The sequence below is a fragment of the Echeneis naucrates genome, chromosome 21 (assembly GCF_900963305.1).
Source record: "Echeneis naucrates chromosome 21, fEcheNa1.1, whole genome shotgun sequence".
Taxonomy (NCBI): Eukaryota; Metazoa; Chordata; class Actinopteri; order Carangiformes; family Echeneidae; genus Echeneis; species Echeneis naucrates.
This window is the reverse complement of record NC_042531.1, coordinates 2086107-2100638: the sequence shown is the minus strand read 5'-3', so window position 1 is coordinate 2100638 and position 14532 is coordinate 2086107. Positions and strand designations below refer to the sequence as shown.

General features: G+C 42.6%; 4 protein-coding genes across 4 annotated transcripts; all 4 read right to left on the bottom strand.

The window, feature by feature from the left end:
* Positions 1-1731: 1731 nt before the first annotated feature.
* LOC115035184 (trace amine-associated receptor 13c-like) lies at positions 1732-2963 on the bottom strand. Its single transcript, XM_029492904.1, has 2 exons — positions 2650-2963; positions 1732-2521 (listed from the first exon to the last, which is right to left on the bottom strand). The coding sequence occupies exons 1-2, from the start codon at positions 2823-2825 to the stop codon at positions 1732-1734; spliced, it is 966 nt and encodes a 321-aa protein (XP_029348764.1). The 5' UTR covers positions 2826-2963.
* A 1044-nt stretch (positions 2964-4007) lies between these two features.
* On the bottom strand, positions 4008-5228 carry LOC115062344 (trace amine-associated receptor 13c-like). The gene is made up of 2 exons (XM_029530996.1): positions 4932-5228; positions 4008-4803 (listed from the first exon to the last, which is right to left on the bottom strand). Exons 1-2 carry the CDS (start codon positions 5105-5107, stop codon positions 4008-4010), a joined length of 972 nt encoding a protein of 323 aa, XP_029386856.1. The 5' UTR covers positions 5108-5228.
* Positions 5229-6544: 1316 nt separating this feature from the next.
* On the bottom strand, positions 6545-8302 carry LOC115062259 (trace amine-associated receptor 13c-like). Its single transcript, XM_029530887.1, has 2 exons — positions 7805-8302; positions 6545-7679 (listed from the first exon to the last, which is right to left on the bottom strand). Exons 1-2 carry the CDS (start codon positions 7978-7980, stop codon positions 6884-6886), a joined length of 972 nt encoding a protein of 323 aa, XP_029386747.1. The 5' UTR covers positions 7981-8302; the 3' UTR covers positions 6545-6883.
* A 2119-nt stretch (positions 8303-10421) lies between these two features.
* LOC115062028 (uncharacterized) lies at positions 10422-14039 on the bottom strand. The gene is made up of 5 exons (XM_029530636.1): positions 13703-14039; positions 13404-13524; positions 12749-12951; positions 12277-12419; positions 10422-11917 (listed from the first exon to the last, which is right to left on the bottom strand). Exons 1-5 carry the CDS (start codon positions 13806-13808, stop codon positions 11798-11800), a joined length of 693 nt encoding a protein of 230 aa, XP_029386496.1. The 5' UTR covers positions 13809-14039; the 3' UTR covers positions 10422-11797.
* Positions 14040-14532: the final 493 nt, after the last annotated feature.

Below are 14532 nucleotides of genomic sequence, written 5' to 3'. Positions count from 1 at the left end.
AAGTGCAGTCACTGAGGATCCAGCAGCCGTCTGAGAGGAGGATCTGAAAGCACATGAGGAGGCCCACGAAGAAATCTGAGACTGCCAGAGACAAGAGGAGGAGGTTGGTGGGGGTCTGCAGCTGCCTGGATTAAAGGAGGAACGTCACACTATTGTCGTTATCAGGTTAACATCATCTGAAATCATAAATCAATCCAATAATTTGCTGTCTCAGCTGAAATCCCTCCTCCTTCCTTTACAACAGGAATACAGAAGTTTAAGGAGGGAAGGCCCCAACTATCGGCCTTGTTGACGTCATCATTTTTAAAATGATCTGTAAGTTTTATCAGCGCTTTGTGGGGTGGCATTATTGTTGATAACATCTACAAATACTCTGACATACAGAGTGACAATAATGGAGACGGGAACAATGAAGGTCAAAGTGAAGTCAACAAGTCCAGGCTTTTCATCACTATCTCACACTTTGATTAATGACTGAAGGGATGTTTGGTGCTTGACGTGGTAAATAGAGATGATGAGCAGCAGGCTCAGAGACACAGTGAGTAAGGAGATGGACGACAGCAGAACGTAAATCAACACGGGCTGAAAGTGAAACAGCTTCCGTCTCCTGCAGGAGTTGAAAAGATAAAGTCAGTAAAGTTAAGTAACAAACACTTGAAGGTGATGACGCCGATGTTGTCAGCTATAAATAAAATGATCACTGTTTACTCTGAACTTTTGGCCTCTTGAGCAACATTCATGTTTTTTAAGAATCTGCAGTCACATTGGTCATTTTAAAATATTAAAATCTCAATCACAAAAGTTTCCTTATTACGATCGGACAAAAATCTGGTTTTTGCTGGTTATATATTGAAAATTGAACTTTAACGACCCAGCAGTTAAATTTCTCAGCTCAGTTCCTTGGTGATATAAAAAAATAACCCTAATTATCAAAGAGATTATTTTACTGTCTGACTGGACTTTTGAACTGTCACAAACAACAAAGCATCGACTCTTTTGTGCTTTTTGTGATTTGGATGAAAAGCAGCTCAGTTTTCATGATCTGAGGTTACATCAGAAAGTTCAAGAGGTCAACAAAATTGTTTCTATTTTCTTCGGTGGCTTATGCAATGACAGTGATAACTTTGTGTTTTGATACGAAGACAACGCGTCATGTTGTCTTCTTTCCTTAACGGCTTTGATTGCACTGAGGAGGTGTGAAAACCTTCTCGTCCACAGAGATACACAGTTATCAGCTGCAGATAATTGGCCGACACTCAGACCTGTTCAGCGTCCAGAGGCCGCGGGTGCTGCAACAATATGTGTTTGTGTTTGTGCTGCGGAGAAAGTGAACTCTGTTTAGCTTTCTGATTTAATAACACACAAAGGGAGTAATCAGTGCAGTCTATTAATAATCAACATTACGTAATGAGCTCTAGCTAGTTTGATCAGACAAAAACTTTACAGAGACATTAAATCACAGTTTATCAGCAGTACAAAACAACAAAGTTATGATGTTTATGACAAATTGTGTCCAACTGTTATATTATACAACAATATTTTATTGTAAGCAAATATAAATGTTTATTTTATGTGTTTCTGTGGAGGCTGCTGCATGAGCAGACACTGACTGTTGAACTTAAAGCAGTTATAATAATATAACATGTCATCACATCATTTTTGGCGGACTTGAAGCTGCTGCAGAACATATTTAACATGTGTTCAGACTTTTGAATTAGTAAACATCTCTCTCTACAGTATTCTGGTCTCACTGGAGTCCGACCTCAGTATCTTCAATGTGACAATGAGTTTGACAGATTTCATAAACCAGGGATAACAGAAAGCATAAATGATGGGGTTCAGACAGGAGTTAAAGTAAAACAACCAGCTCTCTATGTGGACGGTGGTGATGCTAAACGAGCTGCTTTGGCTTGTAAGACTGAAGCAGTAATATGGACAAAGACACATCAGAAACACAACCACAACAACACCGAGAGTCTTGGCTGCTTTCAGCTCAGACCTCTTAGCCAGAAAAGTCCCAGAACGTTGAGAGCGCATGGCTCGAGCTTGAGAGACGGCCACCACAAACACTCTCAGATACAGGACAATGATGACGGACACCGGACCGATGAAGGTCAACATGACATCGATGACTCCTGCGATGTAGTTGATGACAATCACACACTCTCCGGAGCAGGAGTTGTACCGGCCTGGCTGTACGATGTTCATTACAACGCTGTTGTACAGCAGAGAGCAGACCCAACACAGACCAGAACAGACCACGACTCCTCTTACAGTCACTTTGTCAGAGTAACGCAGGGGGTCACAAATGGCCACGTAGCGGTCGACAGATATGAGGACCATAGTTCCCACTGAGGCCGAGGTGATGGTGTAGTCCAAAACACCATACAGAGTACAAGTGCAGTCACTGAGGATCCAACAGCCGTCTGAGAGGAGGATCTGAAAGCACGTGACGAGGCCCACAAAGAAATCTGAGACTGCCAGAGACAAGAGGAGGAGGTTGGTGGGGGTCTGCAGCTGCCTGGATTAAAGGAGGAACATCACACTATTGTTGTTACAATATGTGACATTTATAATCACACATAAACATCATCTGAAATCATAAATCAATGACATATTTTGCTGAAAAAGAGGAAATGTGTTAACTACTTGAAGTGTGAGATGGAGATGATGACCAGCAGGTTGAGAGCTGCGGTGAGCACGGAGATGGACGACAGCAGGATGTAGACGAGCACGGCCTCGGTCTCCGAGCGCTTCGGCTTCCTGCAGGAGGAGTTGAGGAGCTGTGGAAAGCAGAGTTCAGTCTCCTCCAGGCTCTCCATCATCAGAGAGGAGAAGCTGCTGGAGCTCCTCCAGATTTCTGACCAAACCTCTCACACATCCAGCTGATTTATCTCTTTGCTCCACGTCAGCCACTGGTTCCTGTTGTGTCTCAGCTGAAGTCCCTCCTCCTTCCTTTACAACAGGAATACAGAAGTTTAAGGAGGGAAGGCCCCAACTATCGGCCTTGTTGACGTCATCATTTTTAAAATGATCTGTAAGTTTTATCAGCGCTTTGTGGGGTGGAATTATTGTTGATAACATCTACAAATACTCTGACATACAGAGTGACAATAATGGAGACGGGAACAATGAAGGTCAAAGTGAGGTCAACAAGTCCAGCGATGTCATTAATCCTGAGGATACACTCCTGACTTCTGATGTAAAATTTATTTCAATCCAGAAACAAGTAAAATTGAAAATCCAAAAAAGGAAAAAACAAATTTTCTCAGTGTTTAAAATCAGCTGATTATAATTTCACCACAGGCTTTTCATCACTATCTCACACTTTGATTAATGACTGAAGGGATGTTTGGTGCTTGACGTGGGGAATAGAGATGATGAGCAGCAGGCTCAGAGACACAGTGAGTAAGGAGATGGACGACAGCAGAACGTAAATCAACACGGGCTGAAAGTGAAACAGCTTTGGTCTCCTGCAGGAGGAGTTGAATAGCTACGTAAAGCAAAGCTCATTCCCATCAAAGGTCTGAGAGAGGAAATGCTGATGAGCTCTTGCTGCTCTCACACTGACCTTTGACACTGAAGCATCATGGCGGTGAGGATGTCAGTGAAGTTATGGTGCTGAAATCAGTAATCACAAAGCAACAAAAGCTACTTTACAACAGGAAACTGAGTTGGCTCTGAATGCTGCTGCAGTCTGTACAGTATTTCACATGTGCTTGAGCCAATTTGACGTCGAATGAGCAGTTTTGTTTTTCTATGAGAAGAACAGGTCCAGATTTTTAAAGTTGTGGTTTCAGCAACAGACGGCTGCAACGGTGGGAACTTTTGACATGTCATTTTATTATATGTGTTTCTGTGGAGGCTGCTGCATGAGCAGACACTGACTGTTGAACTTAAAGCAGTTATAATATTATAACGTCATCACATCATTTTTGGCAGACTTGAAGCTGCTGCAGAACATATTTAACATGCGTTCAGACTTTTGAATTAGTAAACATCTCTCTCTACAGTATTCTGGTCTCACTGGAGTCCGACCTCAGTATCTTCAATGTGACAATGAGTTTGACAGATTTCATAAACCAGGGATAACAGAAAGCATAAATGATGGGGTTCAGAGAGGAGTTAAAGTAAAACAACCAGCTCTCTAAGGGGACGGTGGTGACGCCAAACCAGGCACTCTGGCTCGTAAGAGTGGAGCAGTAATATGGACAAAGACACATCAGAAACACAACCACGACAACACCGAGAGTCTTGGCTGCTTTCAGCTCAGACCTCTTAGCCAGAAAAGTCCCTGAACGTTGAGAGCGCATGGCTCGAGCTTGAGAGACGGCCACCACAAACACTCTCAGATACAGGACAATGATGACGGACACCGGACCGATGAAGGTCAACATGACATCGATGACTCCTGCGATGTAGTTGATGACAATCACACACTCTCCGGAGCAGGAGTTGTACCGGCCTGGCTGTGTGATGTTCTCCTTCATTACAACACTGTTGTACAGCAGAGAGCAGACCCAACACAGACCAGAACAGACCACGACTCCTCTTACAGTCACTTTGTCAGAGTAACGCAGGGGGTCACAAATGGCCACGTAGCGGTCGACAGATATGAGGACCATAGTTCCCACTGAGGCCGAGGTGATGATGTAGTCCAAAACACCATACAGAGTACACATGCGGTCGCCGAGGGTCCAACAGCCGTCTGAGAGGAGGATCTGAAAGCACATGAGGAGGCCCACAAAGAAATCTGAGACTGCCAGAGACAAGAGGAGGAGGTTGGTGGGGGTCTGCAGCTGCCTGGATTAAAGGAGGAACATCACACTATTGTTGTTACAATATGTGACATTTATAATCACACATAAACATCATCTGAAATCATAAATCAATGACATATTTTGCTGAAAAAGAGGAAATGTGTTAACTACTTGAAGTGTGAGATGGAGATGATGACCAGCAGGTTGAGAGCTGCGGTGAGCACGGAGATGGACGACAGCAGGATGTAGACGAGCACGGCCTCGGTCTCCGAGCGCTTCGGCTTCCTGCAGGAGGAGTTGAGGAGCTGTGGAAAGCAGAGTTCAGTCTCCTCCAGGCTCTCCATCATCAGAGAGGAGAAGCTGCTGGAGCTCCTCCAGATTTCTGACCAAACCTCTCACACATCCAGCTGATTTATCTCTTTGCTCCACGTCAGCCACTGGTTCCTGTTGTGTCTCAGCTGAAGTCCCTCCTCCTTCCTTTACAACAGGAATACAGAAGTTTAAGGAGGGAACGCCCCAACTATCGGCCTTGTTGACGTCATCATTTTTAAAATGATCTGTAAGTTTTATCAGCGCTTTGTGGGGTGGAATTATTGTTGATAACATCTACAAATACTCTGACATACAGAGTGACAATAATGGAGACGGGAACAATGAAGGTCAAAGTGAGGTCAACAAGTCCAGCGATGTCGTTAATCCTGAGGATACACTCTCAGTCACCGGAGTTATATCTGCCAGGCTGCTTCAGGTTGTCCTTCAGGATCAGACTCTGTAAGGCTACAGACCAGATCCATCAGACAGATACAGATCCTGTCACCTAAAATAATACATTTTAATTTTAGGGGCCTTTTTCGGCACTCAAAATCATCTTACACAACAAGACATCTGCGTCACATTCATGGGGTAATGCAGAGGATCGCAAATGGCTACATGGCGGTCAGCAGATATGAGCACCATGGTTCCTACAGAGGCCGAGGTGACCACATACAACAGATCCTGATACAGGAGACACATGATGTTGCTATCGATGTGCATAATCTGAAAGGACCGAAAGAGGACCACAAAGTAATCTGTGACAGCTGGAGAGAGGAGGAGGAGGATGGTGGGAGTCTGCAGCTCCCTGGAGGGGAAAACTTCTTATATTAAATTCATTTCAATCCAGAACCAAGCAAAGTGACAATCCAAGAAAGGAGAAAAAACACATTTTCTCAGTGTTTAAAATCAGCTGATTATAATTTCACCACAGGCTTTTAATCACTATCTCACACTTTGATTAATGACTGAAGGGATATTTGGTGCTTGACGTGGGGAATAGAGATGATGAGCAGCAGGCTCAGAGACACAGTGAGTAAGGAGATGGACGACAGCGGAACGTAAATCAACACGGGCTGAAAGTGAAACAGCTTGGATGAAAAGCAGCTCATTTTTCATGATCTGAGGTTACATCAGAAAGTTCAAGAGGTCAACAAAATTGTTTCTATTTACTTCGGTGGCTTATGCAATGACAGTGATAACTTTGTGTTTTGATACGAAGACAACGCGTCATGTTGTCTTCTTTCCTTAACGGCTTTGATTGCACTGAGGAGGTGTGAAAACCTTCTCGTCCACAGAGATACACAGTTATCAGCTGCAGATAATTGGCCGACACTCAGACCTGTTCAGCGTCCAGAGGCCGCGGGTGCTGCAACAATATGTGTTTGTGTTTGTGCTGCGGAGAAAGTGAACTCTGTTTAGTTTTCTGATTTAATAACACACAAAGGGAGTAATCAGTGCAGTCTATTAATAATCAACATTACGTAATGAGCTCAAGCTAGTTTGATCAGACAAAAACTTTACAGAGACATTAAATCACAGTTTATCGGCAGTATACAACAACAAAGTTATGATGTTTATGACAAATTGTGTTCAACTGTCATATAATACAACAATATTTTATTGTAAGCAAAAATAAATGTTTATTTTATGTGTTTCTGTGGAGGCTGCTGCATGAGCAGACACTGACTGTTGAACTTAAAGCAGTTATAATAATATAACATGTCATCACATCATTTTTGGCAGACTTGAAGCTGCTGCAGAACATATTTAACATGCGTTCAGACTTTTGAATTAGTAAACATCTCTCTCTACAGTATTCTGGTCTCACTGGAGTCCGACCTCAGTATCTTCAATGTGACAATGAGTTTGACAGATTTCATAAACCAGGGATAACAGAAAGCATAAATGATGGGGTTCAGACAGGAGTTAAAGTAAAACAACCAGCTCTCTAAGGGGACGGTGGTGGCGCTAAACGAGGAGCTCTGGCTCGTAAGAGTGGAGCAGTAATATGGACAAAGACACATCAGAAACACAACCACGACAACACCGAGAGTCTTGGCTGCTTTCAGCTCAGACCTCTTAGCCAGAAAAGTCCCTGAACGTTGAGAGCGCATGGCTCGAGCTTGAGAGACGGCCACCACAAACACTCTCAGATACAGGACAATGATGACGGACACCGGACCGATGAAGGTCAACATGACATCGATGACTCCTGCGATGTAGTTGATGACAATCACACACTCTCCGGAGCAGGAGTTGTACCGGCCTGGCTGTGTGATGTTCTCCTTCATTACAACGCTGTTGTACAGCAGAGAGCAGACCCAACACAGACCAGAACAGACCACGACTCCTCTTACAGTCACTTTGTCAGAGTAACGCAGGGGGTCACAAATGGCCACGTAGCGGTCGACAGATATGAGGACCATAGTTCCCACTGAGGCCGAGGTGATGATGTAGTCCAAAACACCATACAGAGTACACATGCGGTCGCCGAGGGTCCAACAGCTGTCTGAGAGGAGGATCTGAAAGCACATGACGAGGCCCACAAAGAAATCTGAGACTGCCAGAGACAAGAGGAGGAGGTTGGTGGGGGTCTGCAGCTGCCTGGATTAAAGGAGGAACATCACACTATTGTTACAATATATGACATTTATAATCACACATAAACATCATCTGAAATCATAAATCAATGACATATTTTGCTGAAAAAGAGGAAATGTGTTAACTACTTGAAGTGTGAGATGGAGATGATGACCAGCAGGTTGAGAGCTGCGGTGAGCACGGAGATGGACGACAGCAGGATGTAGACGAGCACGGCCTCGGTCTCCGAGCGCTTCGGCTTCCTGCAGGAGGAGTTGAGGAGCTGTGGAAAGCAGAGTTCAGTCTCCTCCAGGCTCTCCATCATCAGAGAGGAGAAGCTGCTGGAGCTCCTCCAGATTTCTGACCAAACCTCTCACACATCCAGCTGATTTATCTCTTTGCTCCACGTCAGCCACTGGTTCCTGTTGTGTCTCAGCTGAAGTCCCTCCTCCTTCCTTTACAACAGGAATACAGAAGTTTAAGGAGGGAAGGCCCCAACTATCGGCCTTGTTGACGTCATCATTTTTAAAATGATCTGTAAGTTTTATCAGCGCTTTGTGGGGTGGAATTATTGTTGATAACATGTAGTCCAGCAATGTCATTAATCCTGAGGATACACTCTCAGTCACCGGAGTTATATCTGCCAGGCTGCTTCAGGTTGTCCTTCAGGATCAGACTCTGTAAGGCTACAGACCAGATCCATCAGACAGATACAGATCCTGTCACCTAAAATAATAAATTTTAATTTTAGGGGACTTTTTCGGCAATCAAAGTCATCTTACACAACAAGACATCTGCGTCACATTCATGGGGTAATGCAGAGGATCGCAAATGGCCACATGGCGGTCAGCAGATATGAGCACCATGGTTCCTACAGAGGCCGAGGTGACCACATACAACAGATCCTGATACAGGAGACACATGATGTTGCCATCGATGTGCATAATCTGAAAGGACCGAAAGAGGACCACAAAGTAATCTGTGACAGCTGGAGAGAGGAGGAGGAGGATGGTGGGAGTCTGCAGCTCCCTGGAGGGGAAAACTTCTTATATTAAATTCATTTCAATCCAGAACCAAGCAAAGTGACAATCCAAGAAAGGAGAAAAAACACATTTTCTCAGTGTTTAAAATCAGCTGATTATAATTTCACCACAGGCTTTTCATCACTATCTCACACTTTGATTAATGACTGAAGGGATGTTTGGTGCTTGACGTGGGGAATAGAGATGATGAGCAGCAGGCTCAGAGACACAGTGAGTAAGGAGATGGACGACAGCAGAACGTAAATCAACACGGGCTGCGAGTGAAACAGCTTCGTCTCATGCAGGAGGAGTTGAATAGCTACGTAAAGCAAAGCTCATTCCCATCAAAGGTCTGAGAGAGGAAATGCTGATGAGCTCCTGCTGCTCTCACGCCGACCACATCACACTGCAGTCATTCTTTCACTTGCATCTACAAGAAATCCCTTCTGTCGTCCGCTACCTTTGAAATTAGCATCATCCTGGTTCTGTCTGGTAACATGGTAACATTCAAATTTTCTTATAAAGCAAGTTACATCAGGTAAGTTTATCAACAGGTCTGGAGTCTTAATGGAGTTGACAAAAGGCCAGCTGGCCCCAATAACTGTCATCCAAGGCCACTGCTCAGCTAACTGTCTTTTGTTTTTGTGTTTCCTTCTCAGCAGTTGGCCTTTTTTAGAGTCACAAAAGCCTAAAGAAATCACATCTCTGGTAATTACTCGGTTTTTTCATGTCAAGAGGGTGAAGGCAGCTCAGTTCTGCCTTTTTGCTTCATTGAGGTTCTTGTGGACGTTCCACCTGAGGAGCAGTTGTTACATCCACTCTTTAAAGGCCGGTGAAGGCTTCTTTAGGGCACTGTTGGTTTCAACAGCATGGCAGCAGGGCAGTTAGCACTGTGGCTCTCAGCGTTAGGGTTTGCATTACAACCAGTGGCCTTTTTGTGTTCTGGGTTTGAAACCTGTCGTGTGGATGGTTGTTTGTCTCTGAATTTCAGCCCTACGAGAGACTGGCAGGTTAAAGCGGGAAATTTAATCATTAGATAGCCAAATGTGTTGCTAAGTTAACAATATATGCACCAGCCAAAGTCCAGTTCTGGTCCCGGGATTCGTTCTCAGTGGAAGTTTTCCCAAGTGCTACTTTTGGTGGGAACTTTTTAAGCCTTTGTAAATAACTTTATATCTATTTGGGGAGTGCTTTGAGATGGCATCTGTTGCAAACTGATGCAATACAAATAAAATTGATTTGAGTCTATTGCCTGTCTGTGCTACACACTCATCCAGGTCTGAGAGACCGCAGTGGGATCGAACACAAACCAAACATCCACCTGCAGCTGATGTTTCTCTAATGAGCCGCTCTCATCAACCTTTCACACCTTCTCACATTAAAGGCCGATTCCTACAAACTCAAATCTCAAAGGGCTCCATCCAATCAAAGGTGTGAAGAAAAACATCTAAGGGCAAACGCATGATGTGAAATCCACTCATGATGCAAACTAGCCCAGGAAGCAAAAACACATGATGCAATATCTGGCAATATCAGTAACTAAACTCAGAGATAAGCAAAGAAAATCACTGTGAATTGTGAAGATATCTCAGTTCATTAAAACTGACAGCTTAATTCTCAGATTTTTCAATTTTAAGCAGCAACACACAAAATGTTTATTCTCTGATGATCAGATTCCTTCAAAGGTTTCCTCAGCAGGATGTCTTTAGCTGAGTGGTGAATAATAAATATGTGAAAGAGGAACTGTGAGTCGGAGGTTGGTATTTTAATGAGGGACAAAATAAACCTGTTGAGGCAACAGGTGAACATTTAGTCCTGAGTTTGGTGTTTTGGAAGCAGAAAAAATTTGAAAACCAAACCATGGTGTGTAGATGGCTCAGAGTTTCTCCAAAGCAGCAGCTCTGTGGGATGATCCTGGTCTGCAGAGACCAGGATCTACCAGACGTGGGGGATCATGTGGTCTGATAGAGCAGACGAGCTTCACACGGAGCTTCGCAGTTTGTTGTGGGGCTGCAGACCAGTCAGGGTGTCCACAACCTAAACCTCCTACAGTGGGAACACGAGCATCAGGTGGTCTGGTCCGATGGATCAGGTTTTCCTCCACATCGTGTCTTCTCAGGTGCATCTGCTTCTCTTGGCACCAAAGGCATTATGGGAAGAAGAATAGCTTGCAGAGGCAGTGTGACACTTAAATGTGTATGTTTGTCCATTACTTTGCCCAAACTTTACTTTAATTCACACTCATATCACACAAATAAATGTTGAAAAATTCCCTGAAAAGGTCAAAAATCCTCAAATCAAAAAAGCAGCAGCAGATATTTTCTTGTGTCTTTGCTGAGTGGGATGGAAATAATATCATAGAGCCCACTGATGTCTCCCTCTGCTGTCCTTCCCAAAATACAACCTGCTGCTGAACTTCACTCAGGAGGAGAGCAGTTCTTTTCCACATCTGCACTAAGACACCGACAAAACAATGCACGCTCACGCACACGCCAGTTGTATTCACACAGGGCCCCACATGTTTCCATTTTTAGTTTCAATTAAAATATCAGCTTGACTTCATATTTTTTTTAAATAAAATATATTTAGGTAAAGTAAAAGGAAGCAAAGCAAGTGGAGCAGAACATTCAGATGTCATGAGAGAAGAGATGAGATAGTTTTGTTTTTTTTTTAACTTGTGTCATATTCATTAATATTTAGGCACAGGGCCAATTTCAAGGAGTCTGACTCATAGCCGGCATGACCCTGACTCCTGTTCCCAAAGTCCTTGATACCTAAGCGTCAAAGTGCTGCTACAATGAATGAATTATAGAATATAAACTGCATTAGCAACAAAATAAAGGGCAAACAAAAGGTAAATCATCATTTACAGTGCAAAAGTAAAGGATCTGCTCTTGATGCTTCCATCCGTGTGTTCCCTGTTTTAATTAATTTGTCAGTTTTTATTTCTCTGTCTGGCTGAATGTATGATATTAAATATAGAGTTGACTGTTTTGGAAAATACCTTAAATAATAACAAATTGCTCATATTCATATGGGCATATTTGCAGATGGTCTTTGTCTCTCCCTGCTGTTTAGTGCAAGATGTCAACAGTTTCAGATTCAGCATCAGTTAACCAACTAGTCGTAGTAAATGTGGGGAGATGCCCTTTGTGTTAGAGGAGCTGTCCTCATGACCACGTAGGTTGAGTGTTCGGGTTCTCTGTTGTTGTTGTTGCTGCTGTTGTTTTTTTTGTTGTTCTGAAACAGAAGAAACACATATGTCAGAGTTTTCTTTCCTGAGGTGTGTGTCGGTCATAAGATAAAAACAAGCCTCAGTGATGGATTGTGGGAGATTTCTACAAGATGGGGTCAAAGGTCATGAAAAAAAAAAAATAACAACAACTAACAGGTCAATGGAGTGAAAATAAGTCAACAGAAATAAGACAGTTCAGTTTGCTTTGCCCTTCCTGAATGTCAGGCTGAATTCCAACAATATTAAAGATAAAAGGGAAAATCGGGGCTTCGGTTTGGAGAATTTATGTGTTTTCAACTTTTCCAGCTTAACCTGTTTTGCTCAAAGTAGTACATGAGAGAAACGGTAGGTGAGGCCGACTTACAGTCACCAAGAGTCTGATGAAGACGAGGATGATGGTGAAGCTGGACAGGAGCAGCAGAGCCAGCAGACCAATCAGAATCCAGTTGAGAGGAGAAGGGGGGGGGGTCGAGCAGACCGTTTCATTTTTACCTGGCAAATTCCAACCTGACCATAAATAACAATGGTTATTTCCTGTTACTGCAGTTTTACACACAAACACAAACACTACGATCCCCCTGTTTGGTTGACTAATTATTCAGATTCAGGTTTAAATGAGCCACAGTTCATGTTGAAGTTGGGAAAAATACAAATTAGATTTTCCTTTAGTTTTTTTTCCCTAACGTTTTTAACGGTTTTTAATCGCAGAAGTCGCAGAAACCTCTTTAGAGGATATGAATTTAAACACAAATAACATTGGTTGGTTGAGTTTAGATTTTTTTTTTTTTTTTTATCCAACACCTTTCAAACAGACTTTACAGATTTTAAACACGTACCTGCAACTAGTTCTGTTGGTGTTCCGTGTTTGGTTGTATCGAAAAAATCTTTCGTCACTGTGACCTCACACATATATGTGTTCACCGTGTCCTTTGGCTGGATGTTGAAAATGAAGAAAATCCATTTCTTTGGATTCTGTTCATACATGAAGATGTTCCGACAGTTTGACATTCCCTTCTGGCAGATTATGTTTTTTGTGGACCTTTCATTGGTCGAGAGCAGACAGACACACATCAGTCGGAGCTTGTCTTCAAAAACTTGCTGTATTTGTGACGGTGGAGGAAATTTCATGCCAAACCAGCCACCAGGAGGCTGCTTGTTTGGTTGTGTGTTTATTTGTCAGCATGGAGTACTCTACGGATTTGTCTGATGAGATTCATTAAATTCAATTTACAGGATTCTATAAATGTTTTATCAATAGCGTTGAAAGAGTGTAAGATTGAAAGAATATTTTTCAACATTTTAACAGGAAATTCTGTGAAAAGTAATATTCTAGACCTGACCTCGTTTGTGGTCTGATTTGGTTTCTGTAACATGCTTACCAAGAAAGAGGTTCAACATAGGAAGAAAAAATGTGATGAAAGTGACAGACACAGATACTACAAAGATTTTTAGGCAAACAGAAGCTCACTATTAGTGCAGCTGGATACCTACGGTGTTACACTGTAGAGTCGAATGTCTGTAACATTTTGGACGTCCGCCGTGTGTTCACAGCTGATAAGGACCCATCCGTCCTGGTCCACAGTCTGAAAACGAGGCTGATTCACCTTAAAATCTGCAGAATGAAAATAATTCAGCTTCTCTTGGAAAACAAAAAGGCTGAACAGTGTCAAAATGGTTCACGTTAATATACTGACAGTTTCATTGATACAAAAAAAAAAACAAAACACATTTCTGTGGATCATCAGATATAAAAACAGAAACATTTTGATTAGACAGTAGAGATGTCCTACCAAAGGTTCTGCCTCTGTGAGGAAAGACACTCAGGTAAACTGTGAGGACGAAGATGTTGAAGCCGTAAGTGCTCATCTTAAAGTTTCTGCTCCTTTTGAACGCCATTCTACTTAAAAAAGATTGACCAAACTAAATTACTGTGCTACAGAGAACGACACTGAATGCCCAACTAACTAACTAAAATCACAAACAGCTCATTCTGAGACTGAACTGACGCTGAAGGAAATTCTAGCGTCGGGCTAAATGAGTCTGTTTCCACCCAGCCTGAATACTACAGTCATCAGCTGTCAGTCACATTTCTTTTGCTTCTGTCTTCACAGAGGGAAACAATATTTCCTGTATATGACACCTTGTGCTCAAAACGCTTCACAGCTCTCGCAGAGGATGGTGTGTGAGTGATGTCATATTACTGTGGTTTGACAATTTCCATCTGTGGAAATTTTTGAACAACAGAAGATTGAGATGTTTGTGTGTTTGACTTTTGTTTGTAGTTGGGTGTGTGCAGTTTTATGCAACCTTTTGATGAAACCATCATTTGGAGCGTCTCTAACCCCAAAACGCAAACAACAAGTTGAAACCTGCAAGTATTTGGTCGATAAATAAATAATTCTCAGTTTTTGGTTTTGGACTTTACTCCAAATCATCACCTTGTGCTGTACAAAATAGTGAAGGTTATTTTTTCTGTTTGGACTAAACTTGACTGATAATTTAAAAGAAAAACCACCTGATTAAACTCTGATAATAGTAATTATTGAGCATCATCGTAATAATAATAATGGTAGTAATAATTCACATAAATGACCTTTATAGCTAATCTGCAACAACAGCT

Coding starts and splice junctions, on each gene's coding strand:
- LOC115035184 (XM_029492904.1), bottom strand. CDS start 2,825: ATGATGGAGAGCCTGGAGGAGACTGAACTCTGCTTTCCACAGCTCCTC. Junction 2,522..2,649: donor ATCTCCATCTCACACTTCAA/GTAGTTAACACA, acceptor CCTTTAATCCAG/GCAGCTGCAGACCCCCACCA.
- LOC115062344 (XM_029530996.1), bottom strand. CDS start 5,107: ATGATGGAGAGCCTGGAGGAGACTGAACTCTGCTTTCCACAGCTCCTC. Junction 4,804..4,931: donor ATCTCCATCTCACACTTCAA/GTAGTTAACACA, acceptor CCTTTAATCCAG/GCAGCTGCAGACCCCCACCA.
- LOC115062259 (XM_029530887.1), bottom strand. CDS start 7,980: ATGATGGAGAGCCTGGAGGAGACTGAACTCTGCTTTCCACAGCTCCTC. Junction 7,680..7,804: donor ATCTCCATCTCACACTTCAA/GTAGTTAACACA, acceptor CCTTTAATCCAG/GCAGCTGCAGACCCCCACCA.
- LOC115062028 (XM_029530636.1), bottom strand. CDS start 13,808: ATGGCGTTCAAAAGGAGCAGAAACTTTAAGATGAGCACTTACGGCTTC. Junction 13,525..13,702: donor TCACAGAGGCAGAACCTTTG/GTAGGACATCTC, acceptor TTCATTCTGCAG/ATTTTAAGGTGAATCAGCCT. Junction 11,918..12,276: donor TCATCAGACTCTTGGTGACT/GTAAGTCGGCCT, acceptor CTTCTGTTTCAG/AACAACAAAAAAAACAACAG.